Source organism: Hyaloscypha bicolor, assembly GCF_002865645.1.
Source record: "Hyaloscypha bicolor E unplaced genomic scaffold K444scaffold_60, whole genome shotgun sequence".
Lineage (NCBI taxonomy): Eukaryota > Fungi > Ascomycota > Leotiomycetes > Helotiales > Hyaloscyphaceae > Hyaloscypha > Hyaloscypha bicolor.
In genome coordinates this window covers 819,450-846,511 of record NW_020194562.1, presented here as the reverse complement: position 1 = coordinate 846,511, position 27,062 = coordinate 819,450, and the positions used below count along the sequence as shown (strand labels likewise).

Below are 27,062 nucleotides of genomic sequence, written 5' to 3'. Positions count from 1 at the left end.
AATTCACGAGCTGGTGGCGCGGATGCCCATCCCTTTGATTATGCCCTTTTCGCGACCGAGCAGCCTTTGGGAATAGCTCTCTGTCTCCCGAATTGGTGAGCATGTCGAGCACCGCAAGTGACATATTTGGTATCCGTGATGCTCAAGATTGTGTTAGTGATGGAGAATGAGAGTTCGTCGCCGGTTGAGCCGAAATACCACAGGCTCACACTAACTTTACGGTATCACCTAGCCAACCGTAGCCGAGATTACCCCCTTTTCAAAAGGGGGTCGTGATTTTGAGGATCGACTTATGCAGCTGACAGACGCTAAAAGAGAATTGATCATAATTTCCCATGGCAAACGAGAAAGGCTTTGACGGGTTAATTAGTTTCAGGCTTAATATCAGTTGGCTTTTGCTATTGAGAGTGAAGAGCTGCAGCGCAACATTCTGAGGGAGTTGTTATGAACTATCCTACCTATGCTCACTTGGATTCTGTACAAATGGCCTTTAAGTTTGAATGCAGGAATTTATTCTCCGTAATCATTGTGGTTGCACAAGCCTTCAAGCAGCTCCAAAAATCCGAGAACAGACTAGCGTTTGTCTGTGGCTTGTGTAAGAGGTGTTCTTGCTTCTAACCTTGGAAAAAGGAGGACTTATCTTCCCCGTTCTTACCTAAGTTGCCATTGAACTAGAATCTGTCATCAACTGGAATATTACTGTCCGCGGCATCACAAAAATTAATAACTCCAGCAGCATCCCAAGACGTTGGCGGCGACAGCCACTTTCTTGGATCTCCAGCCTCACGGGGATCCTGACCTTCGTGTACGCCGTCCTGCTCACCCTCTACACCTGGTACAATAGAATCCAGCATGGCACATGAGGAATTCAACGATAAGTCGCAAAAAGTTACAAACTCGAAAAATCGAGTGGACCGGTGAAAAGAGAGTCTGAAATGGGATGAGGGGAAGGACAAGGAGTACTATGGCTTTGACTACAGTCACATTTCCGATAAAAAACATAAAAAATAAGATTGGAGGATACGAAGCGGAAGATTGATGAAGCCTCAGAAACACCGTGAAGCAAGGAGCGCTTGAAGAGACGATCGGCTTTGTTGTGGGTGTGAAATCGGAGTTTTACCGGGAGTAAGATTGAGGAGGCTATAAGTGAACCTGACGTGAGAGTGAAGAAAATGGAGTTTAGCATGGTGGGACTGTGGGCTCACTGCTTCTGCTTGCTTACTGATGAATGCTGACTGCTAATCAGCTGTAGTGAGACCGACATTACGGAGATCACGGCACAAAGCACGGGAATGCAGGGCATTTTGACCCATCGTGCTCTACAGGGTACGAATTTAGGGCAAGAGCTAGCTATAAGCTCCTATATCTTCAGGCAGTTCTCCCTAAATGGGTAATAAAGAGGCGCTATGACATTCGCTGGGGGAAAGTAGACCTTCTAGGGTCATAGAGCTATTAATAGAGCAACGATAGCGCTCAGACGTTAAACGAGCAACTATTATAGGCGTCCTTAGCAAAGACCACCTTGTAAGTACAGAGGAGAAGCGCTGAAAAGGTGTGGCAGCCCTTGTCGAAAGCGCATAGGCTATTTTTAGGGCAAGGGCTTGGAAATATAGGGCCTTATAGCTAGTTTACTGACTTAATCTGTACACTAGACGGCCTAAAAGTTTCCTAATGCCCTGTATTCCCGGTACTTCATGCCGCGATCTCCGTATCAAGAACCTTATTCGTGGTACGAATATGAATGTGAGAAGTGAAATTGAGTTATTGCGTAGAGAATTAGTAAATGAGTTGCAGGTGGGAAGGGGATTAATGGAGTCAAGTTTGTTGCCGAAGGAGATTTGTTCATAACAATATACAGTTGAAACTTCAAGACTTTTGACTAATCATAAGGTTCATTACGTCGTAATTAACATGCAGACCTTTTCTCCTTTCTGAGAAGGTAAAATCAATACTTTTCTCCGCATCCTCCCACCCTAGCAAGTCAAGTCAGAAAAGAGCCAAACACCACAGCGCCACATCTCACTTCAACATCCATAGTTCGACACCATTTCCTCACGCACAGCAGCCAAGCCTCTAAGACAAAGTCAAGAGCTTCCACAAGAGCTTCAATCCCTTCCAGATCTGCTCAAGAATATATAGAATCGCGCTCAAAGTTCCAAAGAGAACAATCGGCATGAAGCTCAACGTAAAGTGACCAAAGAAGCCCCGACGTCGGGAGACGGTCTCCCAGATCTCCGTCTCCATCACATTCTTGGCACCCTCCCACTTCCACGGACCGGTGAGTCGGAACTTGGTGTTAACTTGTGCGCTCAGAGCCCAGGTAACTGCGACCTTCCAGCCCATACCCAGAACCTCAATGAATCCGGCTGCGGAGCCCATATCGCATGCCAATTGGTATGCATAGCTCTCGTGATCAACGCCGTAGTTGATTCTGCTTCCAGGTAGATGGTGCAGTTTGTAGTGATCTTGAGGCGACAGCGGAGCAGGGAGTCGGCCAAGTAGATTGAGGACCCAGAGTTGGGCTTGGAGTTCTGCCAGAGGAGGGATGGCACCAAATGACGGACGGAGGAAGCCAATGAATGCTACATCCTCAACACCAGCTTTCCAGATACCGCGAATGTCGGCGGAGAATGGGAGAGGGTAGGTGGAAGACAGGAAGGGGAAGGATTGTGTGTAGCCAGTTGCGAGGATCACAAGGTCGGGTCTGAGTGTCTTTGCCTTGATGCGCATGACTTCTGCCTCGGGACGCTTATTGTCAAGGAATGTGACATTGCACGTTGGGGAGAAGGATTGAGGGAAAGGGGCAAGGTCAATGACTTTGTTGCCTGTGGGAACGATGGGGATCTGTGAAACGTAAGAGCGCAGGGTGTTGAAGGGAGAGCCTTTGCGATAAGGAGCGCTAATATAGGGCATTGCTTTCGAGGATTTGTTGAAAAATACTTTATGTCAATTTTGTCAGCACACATCAGGCAGGCCGAGGTAAGGGAACGAACTCTTCGAAGCATGGAAGCGCTCAGGAGATATCTCGCCAATCCATTGATCGAGACCTGCTTTTGTGCCAGACACAAGCCAGGTAGTCCACTTGGCAAAGAGATCATAGTACCACCAAGGCAAGAATGAGTCACGGAGAAGTGGGTGGACGTAGGCGGTATCAAATAAGCTTGCAGCTCCGACATCGTAGGGGACGTTGCCTTGAGGGGTTGTGTAAGGCTTCATGCCAAACCAAGACGGCTCTGGAGCTCGCTATAGAAAACACAGTTAGCGATAAGTCATGGTGTCACTAGGGAAGAGAAGTACCTTGGGAGCACAAAGGAATCCATCACGGTGACACAAAGTAACAGACTTGGTCGGAGAGGTGATGGCCAGGTAAGCAATGTCCATGCCCGTCTCGCCACTGCCCACGATCAAGACATTCTTGCCAACGCCGAACTGCCTTCTCTCCTTGAATTCAGACGAATGAATAACAGTTGGGACATTCTTCAGTCCTTGAATGTCAGGGATGTTTGGAATGACGTGCAAGCCAGAGCATATAGCAATGGCATCGCAGGCATATTCTAATCTCTGACCGCCCTGGACGTACTCGACAATGTGTCCGCCTTTGATGCCCGGACGAACCTTAGTCACCGCCGTGGAGAGATTGATATATGGCAGCAGCTTGAACAGCGTGGCATATCCCTCCAGGTAGGTGCAGTACTCGGTCGCAAGGAGGAAGTCGGGAGACTGATGGTTATATCGGTAATCGGAGAAGGTGGTAAGTTGTCTAGAAGAGACAAGCTACAGAACAACACGCGTCAGCACATCTCCTTTGTATCTTCATTGAAGTGATTGTTGTAGCAACACGTTCCGAAAAGACAACGTACCTCTGCATCTTCATAAACTCGATGCTTGAAGGTGCCACCAATAGAGTCTTCCTGTTCAAAGAGCCTCGCTTCGACAGGTTCCGTGCCAGGCAAGAACTCATGGGCGGTGACAAGGGTCTTCAGTGTGACCAGGCCTGAAGAACCTCCACCAATGATGGCGACGCGCATTGTGCTAGCGTACTTAGCAGAGGTCTTCTAACTTAGTCAAAGCACATTCAAGAACAAGGAATTCACAACTGGGAAATGGCACGATTTGGAATCAAAGGCAGAAGATGGTGTTTGGTGTTGTTGGTGAGTGGTTTTTGTTTGAGAAGGCAAGTATTTATAGAAGGGACCGCGGTTAATCCCTGCCGAACGTGCTTTCCTTTAAATAGCGTCATCGGTGTCGGCTTGCCTCAAGCCGCTATGATCCACGTCTTTAAGATCTACTGGGAAGGAGCCAGCAGAGCTCTCTATTGAAATGTCATTGAGATACAGAGTACTGCTGCAACTATGGGGTGACTCTCAAGGAAGTGTCTGGGCTCCCCACTTGGGCCATTCACCGCAATCCAGGGACAAAACAAAAATTCTTGTGTAGATCATCATACCATAAATGCAAGATGCTACGGCAGGACCAGGTAGCTAGGCCCTCTGCTGTCAAATTAACGGTAATCCCTCTGCGGCTTTTCACCGCAACTCAACAGAGCCCTCCAGCAACTAACAAAACAAACTGCTTGTGTAGCCAAGCACAAGATCACAAGATAGATGCAAGAAAGGTCCAAGGCTCAACCGGGCACTCGGGTCCTCTGCGGTGAACTCAGCGGTGAACTCGGTCGCTGCAACCCGTCAAAGGTTTTCAGATGCCATACAAAAAGTAATTCTGCGTGCAACTCATCGAGCATTGGCAAAGCTAGCCTGCAAAATCTCCTGGCTAAATCCGGAATCAGGGCCCTATAACTGACACCAGACCATGGGAGACTTATCCAGGCCCCGAATGCGAACAAAATACGAAGCCTTGGTTCAACAAAGGGCTCATAAGCAGCATGCCACATTCAAAGCTCGGCCTGTTATCCGGGTTCCGTGGCTGTTGCGATTTTGTGACAGAACCTACCAAGCTCTTCCAGATGCCGGATTGACAGTACTTGTGTAGCTAAGCACAAGAGCCATGCAAGATCTCAAGACTTAACCGGGCAACCGGGTCCACTCAACCCCTCGAAGACTTCCCGGTGTCTTGGAATTCAACAAAAAAAAAACACCTTGTGTAATCCCATCTAGCCGTCGGAGACTTCCCCATGTCTCGGGTAGCAAAACGTAACAAAAACAAGCAAGATATTGCACCCCGCGAGGCCACAATACAATACGTTTCATGCACGATATCAAGGCAGACCCGGTATCTGGGTCGAGTGGCTGCTTCCAGCCAAGACTGAAGTTGGCCTTGACTTCTGTAGCCCCTTTGCATCAACCCATCGGACCCCGTCCCAGGTTTTGGTTACGGACAAAAGCAACTTCCTGTGCAGTGCGTCATATGTAACACAAGATACGCCCTAGGCAAGTGCTCATTTCACGACCGGGTACTCGGGCCCAAGGCGTCCTGTCCTTTGAGCTGCAACTGCGTTCCCGTTTCGAAGAGCGATCCTTGTCTCAACGCACGTCAGTGAAGATCTGACGCCCAGATTGGCGAGCTGAGGACTCTAGATGCATTCTATTTTCCCGGACCGGGAACATTGTAAATCAGAAGTGCAGGGTCAGCATTCTCCGGGAAAAGGAAGTTAAGCCATCTCACCCCGACTGTTGAGGTTCAGGCCAGGTCACAAGCATGAATCACAATAGATTTAGCCTTGTAGACTTGCTCGGAACAGAGGTCATGAATCCGCGAAGAAGCAAAGCCGAAATCAGAACTACATTGCAAAACCAATTCGGACATGCGGTAAGCACCAAAGACTCGCCAAGGCTTCAAGGCTCGGGCCACAAGCTATTATCATTTCTCAATCTACCTCCCCTATGTACATACCACCAACCAAAGCACCGTAAACCTGCTCATCCATAATGGTATCACAGAGCAAAAACGCCAATGCAATCTGCCATACCAGACAGAAATGATGCCCCCATAAGCCATTAGCAAATACTCCTAGATATGCAGCTTCGCCCCAGTCCCAATGTTCTGAAGTATGCTGTGCTATGATAAATCAAAAGCCATGCCGACAATGTCAGCAAAGGGTGCCAAATGTGGAGCTCAAGGCTCGAACATACGAGTCGTCAGTTTTGGGCCTCCATGATTTGTCCCAAGATGAGACTCTGGATCATGGTCTCGTCGTCAATAACGCGAATTCTCTTCGGCGAAGGCGTTGAATCTTTCGTGGCTGTAGGACCTCTCTTCCTTTTCTTCGAACCACCGCTCGAATTTGCAGAGCCAAAGACAGTGGCTGCAGCAGTCTCTTTTGGACTATCTGTGTAGAGCAAGTCCCAAGTTTCGGATCCCAACTTCGTGCGTGCCTCTGATAGGTCGCCAACTTGTTCAACTCGAGATGGGCCTAATGCACGAGTCAAAAAGATGTATGGCTTGCGTTTGTCGGCTTTGCCCCGGCTCGTGACCATCAACACCGACTTTCCCTCAAGAAGTTTGTCTCGAGCGTCCAAGGTCAATTCAAGGTTCGCTTCTGCGGCAGGATATCGTGGTAATACTCGGGACTTCATCACATTGCCGAGAAATGAGGACTGACCAGCGCAAAGGAGGTACGGTGACCAGTCCAGGATGGCACCTTTACTCACGCAAGCTAAGACCCACTGTCCAGATATGCAAGGTAGCCCTAGAGCTAGCGCTTGCATGTATTTGGTTTTTCTTGAATGCTCGTCTGCGATGAGAGCAGAAAAGCCGAGTGGTTTGTTCACCGCCGAGAGCATCAATCCAGCATCTGGTCCCTTCAGCTTCGATGTCTCGAACAAAGCATCAAAACCCTCTTCGAGAATTCTTCCACCATTGTCACGAATCGCTTTCGTCACCTCATCTTTCTCCTGGTCACGCTTCTGGTAAGAGACCGCAAATGCCATGTTTGCAAACAAAGACCCGGAAGGGCTCATTCTGGCGACAGTAGCGGCAGGGATAGGCAAAACCAACGGGTCTTCGCTATCTTCTTTTGCATCGCGTGCGATTGATTGACGTTTAGACGACCGAGTTGGGGCAACGGAATCATCCAAAATGGTAGGGCCTGACTTGCGTTTCGATGTTCGCTTCGGTAAAGAAGCTGGCGTACCCTCTTTATCTGCAACCGCGGACTTCCGTTTTGAGGCTCTTGTAGATGATGGAGCGGGTGCGGAGGGTGCGGAGGGTGCAGATGGTGGATTTGTAAATTCTGGATTCACATTTTTCTCCGCAGGAAGCGGGGCAGAAGCTTCAGCAACCGGCGTCGAGACTGGTGCCGTCTTGGTTGAACGTGAGCCAATGGCTTTTGCTTTTTTCAATTGTTTCGAAGACGGAGTGGTGCTTCGAGAGGTGGAACCCGATCGTCGTAATGCACGCGAGGGACCCTTGAGCTCACCTTTGGTTCTCAATCCCGTTCTTTTAGCCGATGGTGCAGGAAGATCATCTCCCGTTGCATCGTGTAAATCCTGTGTGACCTCACCTTTCTCTCCATCATGATCGGGTTGATGATTGTTATTATGTCGTATTTGCTGCTCGGTGGCCACGACTTCTTCGGGTTGTTCGGATAGGGCAGCACTGCCTGTCACCTCATCTAGTGGGGGCGCCTGCAGATGATGCTTCGCAGGTGAAGGATCCAAGGAAGCATTTGCAATTCCGATAGCCGCAACGTCTTTCAAGATAACAATAGCCTCGGAGACCTGCGCTGACGGGGCGTTTCGAGGCGGCACCCGTGGCGGAGGTTGAGGTGATGACCGAATTCGCATAGCATTCTCAAAGTCAGCATCTTGAGTGAAGCCAGGGATGTTTCCCAAATCATCGACCCCATCGCCCCCAAAAGAGATACTCGCAATTTCCCCCATTGGGCGAAGGCGCGCCTCCGGTGGACTGCGTTGCTCTAAAAGAGTGCGTTCCGGCGGGCTAGTCTCCGGGACTGTATCAAGACCATCAGAGAAAGGTTGGTTCTTGATAGCCATGGGGGTTCGCAAATTGTTCTGATTCCTCGACATCTCCTGTAAGGGCAGACTTGGTTCAGGTGCGCTGGCAGCAGTAATTGAGGCAGTTGGGGCTTCTTGCTCGGTATGGCCTTCAACCTGCTGGTCAATTGGCGATCTGTTGGGCGGCGGAAGATTGGCCACGGTCGGATCCTGGTGGGTAGGCTGTTCTTGTGAGCCAATTGCCGACCGGCTAGATTGGTCATCCTCAGGAGCACCCCGGGCATTCTTCGAGGATGGCTGTTCTTCTACAGGATCCTCCTCTTGACCAGGAACAGCTTGAGAGTCGGCAACCACATCATCTGGCGGGGTATCCTTGACGCCTTCTTCTTGGGTATCCTGGGTAGCTTGTTGTGTATCCCTCGCATCTATGCCCTCGCATTGAGCGATATATTCTTCTTGGACGCTTCTTCGTCGGCCTGTCGAGGGAACTTCAATAGCAGCTGAGCCTGTGAGGCTGGAGTGGGCCCCATCTTGTGTATTCCTCCTAGCTTTCGCTGTGCCTTCAAATTGATCTATCCAACTTTGTCGTTGACCAGTAGATGGCACTTCAACGGCCGAAGCAGAGCTTGGACGGCTGGATGTGGGCATTCGCCCGATGGTTGACAATTCTTGTCGAATTCGCCTTTCCCGCTCTAAACGCTTCCGCGGTCTCGCGTCAATACTAGAATCAGAGTCTGAATCTGTATCCGATGCTGAAAGGCCGTTCCGCATCTCCTGACTCTCTTGCATCGACAGATAAGGACGAGGCTCGTTGATTGTTCCAGATCGCTGGATCCACGGCCCTGCATCGAAAGACTGCACGCCAGATGTTCGTGGTTTTGTCGCCGAAGGCGCCTCCGTCAACACTGAGTTGCATCTCGCTAGTATGTTCCGCACTGACGACTGTAACGGTGAGGTATCATCGCCAGCTCCGTTTCGTGTTGCCGATGGCGAGGATTGCAACCGCGCTCGCTTGGGAGGTGAACTGAAGTCATTGTAGACATCTGGTGAAGGACGAGACGAGGTTGGGCTCACACGTCGTCCGACAGATGATGGTTGTGTAGCACCAAACATCTGCGACGGTTTCAGGACACTTCCTTTTCGGTTGAATGGGTTCATGGGAGGTGCTGGCGTCTGCGGTTCGTAGGATTGTGGCTGCCCAACCCGAGGAGCGGCAAACGAGGGGTGTTGCGATACTCCATCTTCATCCTCAGCGTCTGCGTCGACGATCGAGGAGGGTTCAAAATCAAGATGGATATATCTGGAGTCGTTTTCTTGGTAAGTGTGTGCAGTGGACTCCGTTCTAGTCGATGCATGTTGTCTGGAGTGCAGTGATCCCGCCGTCTGGGTTCGTGGTGGTTCGCGAGCATCTCCGTCGTCGGGAGTCGCAGTAGAGGGGTATTCGTCGCGAATATTGTTTTGGATATCGAATTGATCATACGCTGAAGGTGGGTTCTCCTGCGTCAACGACATAGCACTCCTCTGCGTGAGGTCGTCCAGCTCCATGGCTTGGGTGGTTGCCTGCTTTTGACGCTCTAATTGTTCCGAAAATTTGGAGCCTGGGACCTCATTCCCCTCTCCGTCGAAAGCTCGTAAGAATCCGTCGCTGTTCCGTTTAATTATTATCTTCTTGACAATGCTTTGTGTGTCGGAAGCTGCATCATCTCCCGGAGGTGCCAGCAATGAGGTGGGCACCGTGGGCTCAATTGATACGGCGGAAGGCTCAGCGGGCTTCGAGATGCCACCATTATCCTGCTGAGGCTTCTCGACTGCGCGGTCGACTTCAACCTCGTCCTTGTCGTTCGCCCTTGGTGGAGGAGGACTTGAATTGACCTTGTTGCTGAATGGAAAGACGCGATCAGGCGCGTCGGTCGGGCTTGACTAAATTCGCGTCAGTGCGATCCTAGTATGGGGCGCCTCAATGGCGAGGCTGCTGCAGATCCTTACAGAAAGGAACGCAGCCTGGAGGTCGCGGCACTGCTGTGTATCGAACTCTTCGTGTCCCTCGCCTGCGATGGCTGCTTTCTCAGCAGCCACGATACTGTGGAACATGTTTGCACATGCTCGATGGCCCGAGGAGAAGAGATGTCGAGGAATGAAGACAACGCGAAGGTTGAAGTCGCGATTGAATTTTCCCAAATGGGGCAAGCGTATTGCGCATGTTCACGTGCCAAGGTGTGGCTTGAAAATTGGCCTGGGCGGTTTTAGACTTGCTCTCCACCGCTTTGCTCTCCACCGCTTTGCTCTTCAATGCTGCTCTCGTCCTTCCTCCCTTCAGACATCGCGGAACTCACTTTCGCTGCTTCTTCGCTTCCACGCAACACCTCTCACCTTTCAATCTGGCATAACTTTCTCTGTTTCTCTATGAGGAGGCTTAGGAACGGAGATCGCGGCATAAAGTGACGGGATTATAGGGCCTTGGTACTGAAACTCCACTGTAGCACTCGTTTCTAGCGAGCTTAGCCGCTAAAAATCCTTGTATTTCTAGGCTACTGCCCTGAAAACAAGCCATAAGCCTCGGACAAGGGGTGCCACACCTTTTAAGGGTTTATCCCCTGTATTTACAAGGGCTTACTCGCTAATTAGCCCTATAAGAGTTATTCTTTTAGTGTCCAAGCGCTATCCCTTCGTCTGGCGAGATATAGTCCACGCTAGCAAGGGGGGTGTGGCTGCACGCAAGCCTCTTCAAGCGTAATAAAGCGAGGTGAGGCTTGCGTGCAGCCACACCCCCCTTGCTAGCGTGGACTATGTCTCGCCAGACGAAGGGATAGTTGCTCTGCCAGCAGCGCTAATACCCTTGAAGATCTTCGTAACCTTGCAATGTCTCATAGTGTGTTTCTAGGGCACATAGCCTGGAGATATAGGGCCTTATAGCGTGCGCAGCACCTGAATTGAACTCTACAGTGGGCTCAGTGTCGAAATGCCCTATAATCCCGTCACTTTATGCCGCGATCTCCGTAAGAGTGACCACCTTCCTCAAACGCGCAGGAAGGCAGGGGCTTGAATCTTTGAAGTTGTGGCTTGCCTGGAGATGCAACTCTCGGACGCTGCCAAGCAGAGAGCCCTTGGAAGACAATTCGCGGACTTGGAAGCGGCCGCACCGCCGCACGCTGGCATCACAGCATATAACTTCAAATTAATTGAGCTGCAAAGCCGTTTGAAAGGATGCAAGAAACGCGAGTACGTCTCAAGTCAAACGAATACTTTTATCCGATTTGTTGGGACAAAGTTTTGGTTCTTTCGAAATTGTGATGAGATCTATTTTGGAGGTCCTTAAGCTGGTCAGAATCGCGATTCCAGCCCCTTCCCGGCGTTTGGCCTTTCGGGGGCATTGTGAGATTGATAGTATATCTGACCATCCCCCGAGGTGTGCCCTAAAAGCACCAATAAACACAATAACACTTCCAGCCGTCGACCTCGTACAATACTCTGTAATTGTCCTTGTACACATTCCAGTGTTCCTGCAGGTTGCTTGCCGTGCCGACACGAGAATATGTGGGCAAAGAGTTCCCATTGGCAACAATGCTCCAGCTGACTTTATTGCCATCGGGGAAAGTTGCTGTTTCTCATTAGCCTTCTTGTCACCACGCCGCTCTCAGCCCTCAGACTCACCAGACCCAGGAGTACCCTCCCACAGAATATTCATCCCCTTCGCAACATCGATATAAGCCGTCGGCTGCTTCCCATCGTTGTTCCCCAAAAACGAATAGTACGCGATCCCGCTACTGACTTGATTATCCTTGAAGCAATTGACGAGATAGACGCCGTCGTTGGTTGTGCGGACGGGGCCACTGCGGGGATACCGCTGCATGATGAAGGTTTTGTCTTGGTCGCTGAGGACGCGGTTCCAGCCGGCGGACGAGCCATCAGTGGTCCATTCTGGGGAGTAAGGGTATTCCCTGGAATCAATCAGTAAAGTGCTTCATATATAGAAAGAAGGGAGGTAGAAGATGAGGGAGAAATACATGATGGAAGTTCTATCAAAAGCGGTCTCAATCGTATTTGCCTGATCAGCAACCGCAAAAACATTGGAATCGACCATCGCCTGGTCCCATCCATTACTCTTGAGATAATACGCATACACGACATCCTTGTTCCAAGGGATGTGAGCAACCGGACTGCTCTGCTCATGGATACATCCAATTGCATGACCGAACTCATGAATGATCACACGACTGAACTCTTCATCCGCGGTTGTGTCATCAAACCATCCAAAGTTCATGGTAGGTTCGTTCTGAGCGACCCCCTTAGAGCCGGTGCCAATGTATGACCAAGAACCGCCAGGTGTGACGAATACGCGAATGTCGGCGTCGCCTGAGTTTACGAAGTTGAAGGTCAGGTTGGCGAATTCGGACCAAACGTTGGCGAATTGTTGGATTTTGGAGGCGACGAAGGGTGATGCTCTGTGAGGGGTTAGCTGAGAAGGGATGGAGCGGGGAGAGGAGATGGGTACCCGAAGATCCTCACGGTAAGGACGGAGCCGTTGGGCCATAAGCTTCTGGTGTCGAGGGCGAGTTCTTCGCCGCTGCCGCCGATTGTCTTTGTCCGTGCAAGGAAAGGGACGGATATTTGGCCACAGCCTCTGAATTGGTCGACTTGAATGGAACCCATTTTGAACTTATTGCTTAATGGTTGGGGGCGTTTTGAATGTGGTTTTGATAATTTGCAGGCTGTGGAAATTATTGAAAGGTGAAGATGGTGAAAGGAAAGATTCCAAGAGAGGACTCGACGCTCTTATATAAAAGTCTTAACATCTTCTCAACTTATCTCACATGCTACCAGCTCATAAAAATCCTTTCCTGCCTTACAATTCCTCGCATGGCTTCATTGTGTTCACCGTCGAAAAGCCTCTAAGCAAGCCACGATTGATCCTATTATACTCCTCCACCACCGTGACCCAAGGACCAAAAGGCGGGTTCCGGACTCATCTAAGCTCTGTGGCTTTACGGGCGTCAGAGTACTTCTCCTGTCCTTTGACTACTCGTAAAACGTTACCTACTTCGTAGAGACTCAGCGACATGCAGAGACTACGCTCCGCCCTGATTTCGTGGTGTACCCTAAGTTTCGACGCCCGGCCAAATTGTTTGGATGCCAGTCCTCAAGGCTGCAGTAAGCAGAATTCTCAGCCATCATCTTGTGTGAAATGTGGAGTCCAACTGCATCTTGTCAGGAGCGAGAGGGTTGCGGCCGACCGGAAGAAAGATGACTGCATGAGTATCCGCATTTTTCATTCGAAGGCTCGCTGCGAGGCCTCAGCTGAACGAATTCGTTCGACAGGAGCGATATCCCCCTTGAGGCTGAAAAAGTACCCACCTTGCATTAAGCTGAGCTTATAACACTCTCGAAACAATCTACTGGCCTGTCGGGTGGACCTAGAGTATAGTGTTGTCCGCAAGCTCACCCACGCTTGTGGCGTCTCTGCAGAAGAGCGGAGTCTTGAACACTGCAAAACATGCAGAGAACTTACTATGCTCTTGGAAGAATGTAAGGCTGAATTGTGCACTGCTGCATTTCAAAGGGAATTGGTAGAAACAAAGTTCTTCGGGAATTCCATGTATGGCACGGTCAAGAGCATCCTCTACCTATAGCGTGACATAAGACGTAGGTAAAAGAGAAATCAAACGCATTCGTAGCAATTGGTACTAGCAACATGCTAATCAAGCTCGCAAGAATTGAACCTCAAATTGCAACTGTGATATAATCATGTGTCTCGCCCTGTTGGCGATACAACAAGAGTCAAATGTCTCTTAAGTCTGAAAATACATTTTACGCCACTCACCGATAATTGGAAGGTCCTCCGAGATTCTGATTGAATGTTGCACGGAGAGGGAATGCGGGACGGCTCGCGCTGGACAAGAAAAACGCCACAGAGCCTTCAATATCCCACGTCAAATTGTGCTATTTCAGATGTTTCAGGCCCCTCCCCTAACGAATGTCCCTCAGCTTTTGGTATATTCAGCGTCTACGGCCTTTAAATGCATGAAACTTTTAGAACATTGAAGCCCCCATCCCCCCGTTCATTTAATGTCTAGTATAAATTGGGACATTGAAAGTACAGTGCCACTTTCCTGTCCACCAAAAGGACGGGTAGTATTTTCAGACTTCTGGGCGGCACGAGTAGTGGACATGTGAAGTCCCGAGGAAAGGGCGATCTCGAACGCCACCGAGTCCTCCGGAGTTGTGCGACACTCCATACTTTCTCTTCGCCAAGATCCGTATACCCTGTGTGATCGAAGGAATTAAGCAAGAATTGTATGGGAGCGTGCCAAGTTATAGCTTTCATTCTGAATGCCTTAATCTGCTCTGACCGTATAGGTCAATTCTCGAAACTCTAGCTAGAACAAACTCCACCCCAATCCAAGGCTGAAATCAACGCCTGTTGTTCAGGCCAACTATTCAACCTTCTTCCTTTCCACATTCAGCACCGTTCTTAGATGCTCATACCTCAGCTTCACCCCCTTGTGCCTCGCAAGCAACTGCCCAGTCTTCAATACATTCTTAATCTGTCTTCCGTTGATATCCACCTCAGCAAGCATCCCCACCTCTTTCTCAGACAATTCATTCTCAATGCCCCGCTTCAGGAAATTCTGCCACACCTGCTTCCTCGCCTCCTTATCTAGACCCGGATACTCCATACTAATATGAATCCTGCTCTGGAATGCAGGATCCATATCCTCCACACGATTCGTAGTCAAGAACAGAATCCCCTCGTAGTACTCCAGCGTCCGGAGGAAAATCGAAACGATTTTGTTTCGCTCTAAATCGTGCTTTGATCTCGCCTCGAGGAAGACATCGCATTCATCGAGGAGTAAGACAGCATTCCATTTTGCGACCATCTCAAGGATATTCGTAATGTTGATCTCCACCTCATGACTTCTGATTCCCAGATCACCGGCACTCATCATGTAAAGCGGGACCTTCATCGTCTCTGCCACACTCTCAGCAGTCAATGTCTTCCCGATTCCAGGGCCGCCGGAGAGGAGCATGATGATGCCCTTCCCCTTCCCGGAAATCACGTCGTCGAAGTCATCTTTGAACTTCACTTGCGACATAGCGAAGGCCAGGATGAGTTCTTTCTGATCAGCAGGAAGCACGAGGTTCGCGAAAGCAGAGCTGTTGAATTCGATCTCGTTGACGACGTCGACGAAAAATGACAACCATTGCTTCGATTTGAGTGCATAGCCACGGACCAATGGTGTGCATTGGATGAGTTGGGCGTCGGTGAGGGGGATGTGTTTGAAGCCGCGGGACTTGGAGGAGTTGGCGTCGTTGGCGAAGGAGTACGCGTCGTCGTCGTCGTCGTCGGAATCGTACGAAACGTCCGAGTTGGCGTCAGAATCGTCGTACTCGTTTGAGGATTCACGGGCTGCTTTGGCTTTGGGCTTGAGGGGAGCAAGGGGGGCGATGCGGTTTGGGTTGAACTTGCCGAAAGCGAATGAATCGCTGTTTTTGTTGTGTAAGTAAGTGCGACGAATGACTGAAGAGAGTACTCACATTACAATACGGCTGTCGACCGTGACTTTGATGTCATCCCCACACTTGTTCTTGCCGATTGCAAAGGCCTTGTATGCCTTGTAATGATAGCCGTGGTAGTTTTCGAAAAGCCTTCCACGCTTGAGAAGCTCGGAGCTGACTTTCTCTTGCTCTGGATGATATTCCAGAGGAAAGGTGTCGAGGGAAGAGATAGGCATAGTTCCAGGGAATTCAAGAATTAGATTCTGAGCTGTGGCATATCCAAACTTGTCTCCATCCCAGTCGACCTTCTGAGCACTGAGGCCGAAGCAGTTGCCATACTTTGGGTGCTCAAAGTACGAACTCGATTTGAACCTGGAGCCGCAGTCGCGGTTCCATTCCGTCGAGTAAAGTGTAGTTCCTGGTACGAAGATGGTCCACAAGTGCTCGAAGGTGATGACTTTGTTCTTGATATAATCGAGTCTAGCAGAAATGATATCCTTGAGTTCAACTTTGAGGACCGTGAACAGCAATTCAAGATGCGTTTTCGTCTGTTCGTCCTCCTCTTCGTCGAGTGCAGCGGCAAATTCCTCCCATCGATGAACAAAGGGATTGAATGGTGCTTGGAAGACAAGTCTTTTGAGTGTGCAAGTGATGCCTGTGATTGTGTTAGCGCTCGATACATCTAAACTTTAGGAATGAATGATAGGACTTACCTGGATAATCTTTGAGGACTTTCGCCAATACAATTTTCAGGAGAGGACTTTGAACAACGATGCTGTCGATTTCAAGTTTCTTCCGAGAATCTTCGAAACTTTTCTTGTTGCGGACGAGGATAGCAAATTTGGCTGTCATGTCATTTTCTGCAGCTTCTTCGAGGTCTTCGGGATACTTGTCTGTCCAGCTGGTTCTGCCTTTGTCGTCTTCCTTCTGATAGAGGTGCTTGAGGTCGCATTCCATACCGACCTTGATTGCCTCCTTGACCTCTTCATCAGCTTCATTTTGAACATCGGCTTCAGCGGATTCGGTATTTGGTGCAGCTCCATCTTCCACTTTCTGTTCTGCAACATCTGTCTTGACATTATCTTGGGCTAGGGTATCCTCTGAGACGACGATGACGGGGGTGCTAGATCCGCTCTCTGCAGTGACTGGAGTCATCGTAAAATGGCTTGTTGTTAGGAAATCACGAGATGGAGTAGATTAATATTTAAGACAGTGAAGAGCAATTTGGACTTTATATTGCAATCGAGAATTGGCACTGGCTGAGGATTCTAGGCTTCAACCCCGCAAGGCTAACGGGCTGACTCACGACTCACTCGGCGTGCATGCTTCGAGGACCTGGGTGGGGGGAAAGTCCTGAAAGTATTGAAGATCTGCTCCAATGAAATTATGAAGGCTGAATCCTTCTCAACTTGAGAGATATTCAGTCACGGGCACGATCCAATGGCCGTTCCTTTTATGTCAACTCGCCGAAGCAGCGGAGCGGCTGCCTACGGGGACACCCCAGCGCCACTGAACTCCCTCGAATAGAGGGCTTTCGCCTTATCGACGGGCTGGATTTCGTTGCACGCTTGCAAGATGAGATTGGGGGCGGTCACTCACCGAGTACCGACAAACCTAGAGGTGGCGAGATTTGCGAGAGGGCTAAGTTCCTCGCTTACAGTGAGCTGAGATCACTAGGTATGTGCGGCGCCCCTTTCCCTTCCTTCCCCCGCCTTTGCATTATTTCGGAGACCTTTGAGCATAAAATATGACTGTATTCCTCCTGGCTGGCCATGAGAGTATTGGAAACACTGCAGCCTCGCTTTCTATTTTGCCGTTTCAGGATCTGCTTCAATCAATTTTCAGTATGAATGTATCCGAGAACCTTCCTGCGACCGCCTTCTCTCTCCCAGAATTAAAGATCAGCCCCCACTCCAGCCACATTGTAGCACACCATAAGTTTTGTGAGCTGAAATCCTTGAGCCATAACTTTGAGTCCCTTCACAGCACTTCGATTTTCTGCATACGACCTCCCTCTTACTCTTTCTTGAACAATGCCTCCAAGTGTTCATGATACGCATGACACGGCAGACGTTCGCCAAAAGTCAGGCCATCCGACTGGCTCTGTGCTCCTGGGCGGTACCAAGACTATGTTGCCTCGCTATGCTCTCTCAACCCGACCTTGGAAACTGAAGACCGTAGCAATACTTGGGCTCCCCTCAAACATCGAAAAGCCTGGATAAGTATTCTCGAAGTGAGAGAGGACGGACACCCCTCAAGGACCAACTTTGAATCGCAGATTGAGCTTCAGCATTACTACTCGCAACCCGAGACAGCCAATGCTGCAAAAGTCCCGCGACGCAGGATTCATATACTTGAAGGCCTCAATCTAGAATTTATATCCATTCTGGGCAATCAGTTTTCTATTGATCCTGCCTTTTTTGTTGATCAAGAGCGGACATCCATCTATGAAGTTAATCACGAAGGAGTTCGAATGCTAGGCAACATGCCCTCTTCGTCTGATCCAAAAAAACAATTTCTGATGAAATACTTTGAAGTGCGACACCTTTCAGCAGATCTGAAGCCTACAGATAAACCACTCTGTGGCCACACAGGCAAACCGATTGTCGTTCAACACGGATGCTCCAAATTTGGAACAGTAGATATCGTCCAACGGGCAACTTCAACTTAGATTCAAGAGAGCGGCGAGGGCTGGGACGGTGAGTGATTTGATTTCCTGTCGATCAATGTCTGACAAATCGTTAGCTGTTATTCTCTGTGACCCCACCTGTCTCGCGACTAATCTTAGGCCTTTTCGAAGGACAGACTGGGGACATCACAACCTGCGAAACATTCGATCAACCCTATCAAGGTGGCTTTAGAAATTTCATGAAAGCGCCGTTACCCCCTCACATGGTTACCGGACCGTCGCGTGTCTCCATGGCCGAAGACCTTTGCTACTACTTCTTTGCGTATTTCGAAATGCTGCCCGCCAATCGGCCACAACTGTATTTTTCAATATTTTTACAGAAAATAGTAGCATCTCACTATGTGCTACTCTTACAATACATTGGGTCAATTATATCTGATCTCGAGTGGGAATTTTCGCTGGTCAGCAGCATGAAGGGAGAGGAGTTCCCGAAGGCCGAGGTTGTGTGAAGAGGCCTATTAATGTGGAATACAAGGTGCTCTTGGTACCTATCTGCTGTGGAGGATAGCATGTTGAGCGCTGGTATACCTCTCGCCGAGCTTTCTTTCGAGAAGGCGGGAGACTGGATGGCCATCGACCAAGATTTCCAGCTCATTCATCGCAGGTTCAGGAGTTTGCAGACCAAGATGCAAAACCTGACCTCGCTCAACACCAAGTTAGCTAGTCGAGTTGGAAACAGACAGTCGGTACTAGAGGCCAAAAGATCTATTAAGGAGGCGAAAACGATGAAGGTGTTGACCGTTTTAGGACTTGTTTTTATCCCACTGTCTTTCACGTGTGGACTCCTGAGCATGAATGACAGGTACCTACCTGGAACTGGCCTCTTCTGGATCTACTGGGCAGTTGCATTACCCCTTATTATTCTTGTTTTTCTGGCAGTGGCAGTAGTCAACTTAGGCTTTGATGATGAGGGAGGCTGGAGTCGTGAGAGATATTTCAGGATTGTTTCTCGAATGTCGGGCCATAACTCTGAGGAATGGCGGGGGCTATAATTCTGACTGTTATTTTGGCCTGCTGGATTCACAATCTAATGTCCAGCACACCGTCGGTAGCAAATGCACAACCTCTCCATAAGCAAAACTTACGACGCTTATCCACTGTGGGCGCAATCGATGAGGCAAATAACAAGCAATATCATTCGCAATTATTTTGGCGTTGAAAGGCATACGTCCGTAGAGTTTCTGGACTCCAGTCTTTCGATCTACCAGTTCCCTATAATTCGGCATCCAACCAACCCTGCATCGCTTCATCAACGACCCAATCGAAATGGAAGAATCGGAGCCTTCTCCGAGCAAATCAAGCTCAGAAGCTAGGAGTAATTCCAACACTTCTGGTCGGGGGTGGCGGAAAAGTAGTGGACTACGCTCTGGTGTCGCGATGCCGAAGCTCAAGATCTGACCATCTTTCTTCAGTCATTAACCTATCTTCATTACAACGTCAATACTCTGGGGAAGTATTATTCTTCTCATTCGTTATTTCTCCCCCGCATTCTTGCCATCAATGACGCCACATAACTACTTATTCGAAGCTGGAAAAATGGATGCTTTCGGAAGAGTTTCTGTTTTGCTGTTCCGGTATTATTTATCTTATTGTGGGTTTCCCTGCTCTCGAACGCTCACCCTCATCAACCGTTATGAGATTCTAAATGTCGTTCGCAAAATAGCAGAGGTTCTCAAGCGGTCGCTCCTTGGCGCGTTTATCCTTCGTACTCTCGAAATAGGGCCAATTAACACAAAAACGCCAACAGCAACAGCGCCACCATTCTATGTCGTCCTGCCTGAGAATCAAGCCAGGAAGTCAATTTTGGTCGACATTAATCTACCGCCCGGGCAGTCTCCCTACACGACTTGCTGGTACCCAATTTCAGTTGGAGAACACTCCCTTCTCTCTTTACAGATACCAACCATACCAAAGGGGCAACTACTACCCCCTCCCTCGAGTCCTCTTCCATATGACGATACTGGGAACACTCGTACTTCCCACCACCCCTGGCTCCGTGCAGCCACTCTTGCAGCCTCCCTCACCTACTCCGGTGCAACAGCTATCCATGCAGGTCTCATATCCTGGAGCCGCAAAGCATTCGGCGGGCTTGCTACCACTCAAGGCCGTTGCAAAAGTTGTAGCACTCAATGTGTATCTCGAAGCAATAGGTATTGCTGTTATTCCTTTCACATTGCTGGTGTTGAACGTCACACTTTATCGAGCTGTACATTCAACAGCTACCGCAATGCCAAAACATAACGGTGCTTGGAGTCCTGATGCTGTTTTTGGGCTATGCTCACTCTCATTCTTCGTTGCTAAACGTCCAGATCAAGCACCACATCAAAGGATTTTGGGCTATGATATCGAACATTCTGCGAGGATCGAAAAATTGCCCAACATACCGGGAACGAAGTCATAAACGGGAAATTTTTGGAGCGTCCAAGCGTACACATTGCAGAAATCGTGGTTACTTCTTCACACAAACCTGACGGATTATATCATGGAGCAGAGAAATGACGTCCCGGATGTATTGCAGGAGGAGTGGACATACACCAAGAACTTCTGGGTGGATTCAGATGGCGAACTTGCCAAGTACCAGCAGCGAAAGCAAGATACTCGAGAAGAAACCGAACTACCGGTAGCCGTGTCATATCTGGCTTCGAGAGCGCCGGAGCCAATTCTCTGGCTGCTGCCAAGTAATTGTGGAATTGGGGTAGGGAAGTGGGGATGCATGGCGGGGTCGAAGGAAGCGAGTCAGCATTTACTTCGCTATCCATTCAAAACGAGGGGAGCCGTATTAACCATTATGTAGATTTCTTATGCCACCCTGATCGTGAAGATGTACATGTCGTGTTCAGCCCGGCTGGTCCTCCCCTCCTCCTTTCAGCGCCAGACCCAAACCCAATCGCTCAAAAAAAATATCACGAAGCCAATAATCTCCACCTCTGATTCAAACCGCCATTGGGCTCCCACACCACGATAGGATTCCCGTTCGTTGTTCCACCACCGGCCACATCCAGCACTTTCGTTTGATACGCGACGCTTTGGAAACTATTGAGCATGGAAGTTAGCATCGACATCGGATCTCACCTTTTCTGAGGAGCCTGAAAGGTGGAGTGGAAAATGACTTGGGGAGGGGAAGGATACCTGATACTATTGTCTGAATTTTTCACGATGGTGAACTGCGAATAAGAATCCCCAGGACTCCCCGTAGAGCCGCTACCATATATTATCGCAAGTGTGCTGTTGCTGGGATCTTGACCTGAGCTCAGGCCTAAAAGCTGTGAGTGAGATGGAGGGGTAAGCCAGCAGAAAAGCGACTTACCACTGGGAGCGGTGAGGTACGAGCTGCTTGCTATGTTGAAAATAGTTACGACGTTGTTGCTTACAGCTGATATCAACCACGCCTGGTGAACGTAACTGCTCGGCGTTGAGTGAGGATCCCATTCCCTAATCAAGCTTTTAGCAAATCCCTAATTATTGTTTGGGTGTCTGCAGCACGAAGGAGTAGAGTGGCTGACCAGGCTTCAATTTCTGTGCCCTTGGCTGTTCCTCCATAGAGCAGATCAATGGCTGTGTCCGTAAGGATGTTGATGATGCGGTATGTTCCTGGTGAGGTACTGAAAGGAGAGATTGTTGAGGGCGCAGAAGTCGATGAAGTCGATGTCGAAGTTGCAGTCGAAGACGAAAGGCTTGTAGACTGTTGCTGTTGTGGTGTCCCGGTGTTTGAACTCGAGGCCGACGGTACATGTGCAGCTTTATGTGATGCTGCTAGTCCACCGCCCAATCCTCCACCTAAGGCCGCTCCTACTACCAGGAGCGCAAGTGCAAACACAATCCAAAATGTACGCGTTGGAAGTCCACATATGCGAGGTGGTGGTGTTGATTGACCGGCGTATGGCGGTCCTTCCTTGGATGCTGCTTGAGTGTACGGAGACTGCTGGTACCCCACATGATCTGGCTGGGCAGGGGGCAAACCCACTTCCAGGCCAGGCTGGTCATAATTATATGGCTTGCTCATTTCAACATCCATGCGCTGAAAATAAACGCGAACGCGATCAGTTCAAGACTTTAAGGACGTGGGTTCGAGATGCAGCCGCAGATGTGGGAAGGGAAGAAAGTGTTAGACAAACAGGGATGCGGCAAAGTTAAATGTCGATCGCAGCGATCCTCCCAATCAATTCATATCGCACATGCAGTCTGCGCCAATTCTGTCATTTGTGCAGATTCAGCCCCCGCCCAAGGCCGCCCCAAGTTGCTCCGCCGCACGCACTTCCGCATGCTCGGCCAATGATACCCCTCCACAGCTGAAAGGATCTTCGAAGGTTATCCTTGTACGGTTTCTCTGGGGTCGCTTCTCAAACCATTTCGAATGTGGGCGAGTTCAGCTGCCCAGCCTTCAACACCGCCGCCAGGAGCTCGAGAAAAACGAACTGAGCTTTCACAACTTCAGTAAGTGAAATCCCACAAGAAAGAAGGAGGATACAATACTATGAATTAGCAAGCAGAATAGTATTCTGGCGGATCTCGCTAATACGGTGACGAAACATGAAAATTCAGGGGTTATGTCATGTGACCAGTTTTGACAGTTGAGATAATATTCCTGTGTGGGTATCTCCTGAGACAGAATTGTTAATCAATACTAAATGAGTAGTTCTTTATATCTAGTATTTTATTGGGAAGTGTTGAATAGTTATGTCTCCGCAATTTAAACAATCCAACAAGCTCTATCTTCCCCACGGCGCAGCTCGTTTTTCTGCCCCAGTCACTCCCACATGCATAAGATCTCCCCATCATAGCATTTATCAATTACCAATTCGACTCTCTCCCAAGGCCAAACATGAAATGCTATCATTTTCAAGATCAAACAATTTGTTTCCGTTGGCTGGAATAAGTAGGAGCTGAGGCAGAAGCCTCCTTCTCCTCCTCCATCTCCGTCTGGGCGATACTCGTTGGAGACGGGTTGTCGTCACGTGATGTAGAATTGAACATTACGGCCATCGAGAGACTTTTGCGGGTCTCAACGCAGATTGAGAAAAGTGGACCGAACTATCTTCTCTCTAGGTTTGGGCCTTCATTTAAGTAATCTGGGCACGGTGCTCCGAGGTTGCTTTCATGGAATGCGCCGAATTCTGGTGGGAGCACTGCAAGTCGCTTCTCGGTTCTCAAATTTGTGTTTTCTCCGCCGACCCCCGAACGGGAACGAAGCATCAATGTGCGCCTGGGACTTCTTCTCAACGATTTCAAAAGACCGGAGAGAAAATTTTCAGCGATGCCTCAAACTCCCACGGTCGAGCAACTTGGATCGGATGCTGGCCTAAGACCGCACTCTTGTTTGTCATGTAGGCAGCGCAAGGTCAAGTGCGACCGACACACTCCTTGCTCCAACTGCGTGAAGGCAGGGAAGCAATGCAGCTTTATTCTCCCTGTTCGCGGAAAGCGGAAGAGAACCAAAGTTCCCAAAGAAGGACTTCATGCCAAATTGCGACGATATGAAGAGCTGTTGAGATCATACGGTGTTAACATTGAACCCGCTGAGATTGAGGGCGACCACTCGGATTTGGAGGCAGGATCACAGGTTGACATGGAGACGGCTGAGGATACCGGGTATGAAAGAAGAGGCGAGATTGCTTCTATTGGGCCCGAAGAAAGATTCTTCATTGAAGGCGGGTCATCTAGATATTTCGATAGGTAAGATTACGTCTAATGTTCTTTCCGAACCAATTTGATAGTTTACTAAACCCCGGTAGTGCTCCTTGGTCTAACTTAGGAGACGAGGTGAGTTTCCCCTTCTCGCTGCTGACAATCTTTCTTCCTAATTATTACTAGTCTCATCATCCAGAAGAAGGCGGCATTGCTGAGTCCGCAGACGGGTCAAATTTTTCCGAGTCTGACCTGTTTGTTGGTACCCCTGAGCCAACTGGTCTTGTGCTGAATGCTCACTCCCAGGTCGAAGATCTCGCAAGCCTTCATCCTTCGTTCCAGATTTTGCCAAAGCTGTGGGAAATTTATGTCGATCGAGCGGATCCTCTAATGAAACTCTTACATCTTCCGACCTTCAGGACCTCGCTAACGAATGCACTTCATCATCCCCAACACATTTCGAAAAGTCTGCAGGCACTACTTTTTGCTTTCTATCTTGCTACCATCAGCTCTTTAGAAGAAGATGAATGCCAAAGTCTACTCGGCGGACCGAAATCGATCACCGTTACGAGATATAAACGTGCAGCCCGCCAGGCTTTGATAATTGCGGGATTCCTGCAAACCTCTAGCCCGATAACTCTTCGAGCATATGCAATATTCATTGTAAGTTACAGATCTCGGTGTTTTGTGTGGTACTTATTGAGTATATGTAGATGGCTATGAGAAGCAGCCACCGAAATGACACTCTGTTCGTCTTATCTGGGGTCGCGGTAAGACTTGCGCGCAAAATGGGTCTTCACCGAGATGGCGTTTCTCTTGGCCTCTCTCCCTTTGAAACTGAAATGCGAAGACGACTTTGGTGGCATATTGTCCACATGGACTTCCGTTTATCCGATGTCTTGGGCACAAAGCCATCCTCAGACCTTTTTTCTGGCGATACCCAGCGGCCCCTGAATATCGCTGACGAAGACTTCAGCCCTGATATGGTGGATCCCCCGCCGGAGCGCAACGGGATCACACCAATTGTTTTTTGCCTAATCAGATGCGACATCATAGAGTTCATACGCAAACTTTCACCGCCATTCGCGGATGATGTTCGTTTGGAAATAATCACCAGCTCTGATATCACTCTCGCCAAGAAAGACACCATGATAAGCCAGCTTGAGGATCTTTTGGAAAAGAAATATCTGCGGTATTGCGACCCTACAAATTCGCTTCATCAGTTCGCATCAATCATAGCTAGGTCATCTATATGCAAGATGAAGCTATTTGCTCACAACCCTCGACGATTCGCCAAGCACGGCATAAAAGCCCCCCAGAGTGAACGAGACCTTATCTTTGCAAATGCAACAAAGTTGTTAGAGTACGTCAATTTGGTAAGAGGGAATCCAATTTTCGACAAATACAAGTGGCAGATTGGCACGAGCCACCTCTGGAATACAATCCTCTACGTTCTCATCGAAGCTCGACACCGCAAATCAGGACCGGAGATCGACCGAGTGTGGCACCTGATTGGGGTGGTGCTCTCGAAATACCCACAAATGTTTGAAGAGGAAACCGGTGCTGTGTATACCACACTTGGCAAATGGACACTGGAAGTTTGGGACGACTATCTCGCTGCCACGCAGGCCGAGGGCCTTCCGGAACCCCAAACGCCTGAATATATCAACGCGATCCGTTGGTCCCGGCGACCCTCAGGAGGCCCTTCGTCTGAGTCAAAAGCTCCTGCAGAATCCGGACACGTTCCAGCGAACTCGACCGGCTATGGCAGCCTTCAATCTCCGGGACAGGATGGAGATCGTCTTCCTGGGTTCGACCCAATTGCCTCCTATGACTTCGCTGATTTGCTGTCTTTTGAAGTGGACCCGAATCAATGGGCGCGATGGGATGCAGCCCAGCTGTTGCCTTGACACCAACTACAACCAGCAGGTATTTCGTGGACAAATGCGAGGGGGAAAACTGAATTGAACTCTGTTCAAGAATTTGCTAGTCGCAGTGCCACAGTCTTGACCCAATGTTCAGAAGAAACAGATGCATTAACAACTACCTAGACTTGCTCCCCCTTCTCACGAGTTCGAGCACTCAGTGACAGGATCACCTAAGTCCATACTCTTCAGCACCGTGCTAAACCCGTCCAAACTCGTATCCCCCACCCCACAAAGCTGAGCTGCAGTAAACTTCATCTCACCCGAACTCTGCGGGTACTCAATATGAAAGACCGGTTTGTTGGCCTTGATGAATGGCTGGAAAGTTGCGCATTCCCCGTACTGTACACATTGCTCATTAACCTGCCATTGCATCATCGGCAGTGTCTGATTCACAATCTCTCCTGCATTCTTCAGCCCAACTGCCATGCCGAGTGAGTGCGCGCCGATGGCGAGGAAGGAGAGGTAGTCGATTGCGTCCGTGCTGGTGAGGCCGAAACCGCCGCCATTGTTGTTGTATGCGTCTACGTTATCAGGATCAACGCCGTCGCAACCTTTCTGCGCTGCGAGCTTCAGCCGCTGGGTCATGATATCGCGGACGTTGGGGGAGCTGGTATTGAGCCAGAACTCGCCTGGCCAGCCGTCGACGCCATGGCCTTTATCGGCTGCGGTGAAGTTGTTTGAGTCGGGGCGGTTGGGTTCGTAGCTACCGGCCGAGAAATAGCAGATGACTTTCCGGCCCATGGACTGGAGATTTTGGAAGGTGGAGATGGGGTTGGTGAAGAGGTCGACGTCGTAGACGGAGGCATTGGTGGTGGTGTTGTCCAATGGAGTCAGAAGCACAATCTGCCATGTTTCGCCTACTGCGGGCTTCCAGAAGGTGCCGCCTGTAGCATTGGGGTTGTTGGATGAGGGTGGTAAGGTTGGTGTGCTCGCCGGTGGAGGGTTGTCGCCTCCGCCTTGATTCAAACCGATGCCAAGTCCTACTCCTAAAGCAATGGCTATTACCACCACTGTAGAGACTGTGAGAATCCAGAACCATTTTCCGCGCCGCGAAATCCATGGTGAAGGCATGGTGGAGGTGTCACAGGCGGAGAGCGGCGAGTAGTATTGAGCAATAAGGGCAAGCGATTCGCATGGCCTTATTGGCTCTTTTCAAGTTTGATCCTGTGGACGTGACTGAACGCTTCTATCTGTACGTTACACACGCAGTCTCGCGAGATGGAATAGGTGAAGGTAGTCGAAATTCCCTGAATGAGCGTCAGTTGATTTTGTGGTGCCAACGAAGTGAATCGCGCGAATTTTCAATGCAATCTTGGTACTGGTGGGAACTTATGTCAAGCACCGTTAAGCTCTCGGCTCGACATGGGAATTCACGCCCTTGCAAAATCCAAAAAAGGGAACGCGAATGAAAGA

The 27,062-nt window shown here is 49.5% G+C and overlaps 8 protein-coding genes across 8 annotated transcripts; 2 read left to right on the top strand and 6 right to left on the bottom strand.

Moving 5' to 3' along the window:
- Positions 1 to 1,960: 1,960 nt before the first annotated feature.
- K444DRAFT_589040 (FAD/NAD(P)-binding domain-containing protein) lies at positions 1,961 to 4,028 on the bottom strand (the record flags this gene model as incomplete). Its single annotated transcript, XM_024878088.1, has 4 exons — positions 1,961 to 2,939; positions 2,994 to 3,243; positions 3,298 to 3,774; positions 3,861 to 4,028. 4 exons carry the CDS (start codon positions 4,026 to 4,028, stop codon positions 2,074 to 2,076), a joined length of 1,761 nt encoding a protein of 586 aa, XP_024737372.1. The 3' UTR covers positions 1,961 to 2,073.
- Positions 4,029 to 5,652: 1,624 nt separating this feature from the next.
- Positions 5,653 to 10,012, bottom strand: K444DRAFT_612618 (uncharacterized protein). Its single transcript, XM_024880173.1, has 2 exons — positions 9,900 to 10,012; positions 5,653 to 9,833 (listed from the first exon to the last, which is right to left on the bottom strand). Exons 1-2 carry the CDS (start codon positions 10,002 to 10,004, stop codon positions 6,096 to 6,098), a joined length of 3,843 nt encoding a protein of 1,280 aa, XP_024737371.1. The 5' UTR covers positions 10,005 to 10,012; the 3' UTR covers positions 5,653 to 6,095.
- Positions 10,013 to 11,326: 1,314 nt separating this feature from the next.
- Positions 11,327 to 12,563, bottom strand: K444DRAFT_528548 (zincin; the record flags this gene model as incomplete). Its single annotated transcript, XM_024874734.1, has 4 exons — positions 11,327 to 11,511; positions 11,565 to 11,851; positions 11,918 to 12,355; positions 12,406 to 12,563. The coding sequence occupies 4 exons, from the start codon at positions 12,561 to 12,563 to the stop codon at positions 11,327 to 11,329; spliced, it is 1,068 nt and encodes a 355-aa protein (XP_024737370.1).
- A 1,742-nt stretch (positions 12,564 to 14,305) lies between these two features.
- Positions 14,306 to 16,798, bottom strand: K444DRAFT_612616 (P-loop containing nucleoside triphosphate hydrolase protein). The gene is made up of 3 exons (XM_024880172.1): positions 16,121 to 16,798; positions 15,447 to 16,062; positions 14,306 to 15,395 (listed from the first exon to the last, which is right to left on the bottom strand). Exons 1-3 carry the CDS (start codon positions 16,560 to 16,562, stop codon positions 14,345 to 14,347), a joined length of 2,109 nt encoding a protein of 702 aa, XP_024737369.1. The 5' UTR covers positions 16,563 to 16,798; the 3' UTR covers positions 14,306 to 14,344.
- A 2,544-nt stretch (positions 16,799 to 19,342) lies between these two features.
- Positions 19,343 to 20,458, top strand: K444DRAFT_393272 (uncharacterized protein). The gene is made up of 2 exons (XM_024872465.1): positions 19,343 to 19,687; positions 19,760 to 20,458. Exons 1-2 carry the CDS (start codon positions 19,597 to 19,599, stop codon positions 20,335 to 20,337), a joined length of 669 nt encoding a protein of 222 aa, XP_024737368.1. The 5' UTR covers positions 19,343 to 19,596; the 3' UTR covers positions 20,338 to 20,458.
- A 447-nt stretch (positions 20,459 to 20,905) lies between these two features.
- On the bottom strand, positions 20,906 to 22,209 carry K444DRAFT_612613 (carbohydrate-binding module family 13 protein). The gene is made up of 4 exons (XM_024880171.1): positions 21,600 to 22,209; positions 21,404 to 21,528; positions 21,226 to 21,352; positions 20,906 to 21,129 (listed from the first exon to the last, which is right to left on the bottom strand). The coding sequence occupies exons 1-4, from the start codon at positions 22,097 to 22,099 to the stop codon at positions 21,000 to 21,002; spliced, it is 882 nt and encodes a 293-aa protein (XP_024737367.1). The 5' UTR covers positions 22,100 to 22,209; the 3' UTR covers positions 20,906 to 20,999.
- Positions 22,210 to 23,350: 1,141 nt separating this feature from the next.
- K444DRAFT_643036 (putative C6 transcription factor) lies at positions 23,351 to 25,631 on the top strand (the record flags this gene model as incomplete). Its single annotated transcript, XM_024884812.1, has 4 exons — positions 23,351 to 23,769; positions 23,829 to 23,856; positions 23,908 to 24,384; positions 24,435 to 25,631. The coding sequence occupies 4 exons, from the start codon at positions 23,351 to 23,353 to the stop codon at positions 25,629 to 25,631; spliced, it is 2,121 nt and encodes a 706-aa protein (XP_024737366.1).
- Positions 25,632 to 25,787: 156 nt separating this feature from the next.
- K444DRAFT_643035 (glycoside hydrolase family 114 protein) lies at positions 25,788 to 26,720 on the bottom strand (the record flags this gene model as incomplete). The annotated part of the gene is made up of 2 exons (XM_024884811.1): positions 25,788 to 26,533; positions 26,618 to 26,720. The coding sequence occupies 2 exons, from the start codon at positions 26,718 to 26,720 to the stop codon at positions 25,788 to 25,790; spliced, it is 849 nt and encodes a 282-aa protein (XP_024737365.1).
- Positions 26,721 to 27,062: the final 342 nt, after the last annotated feature.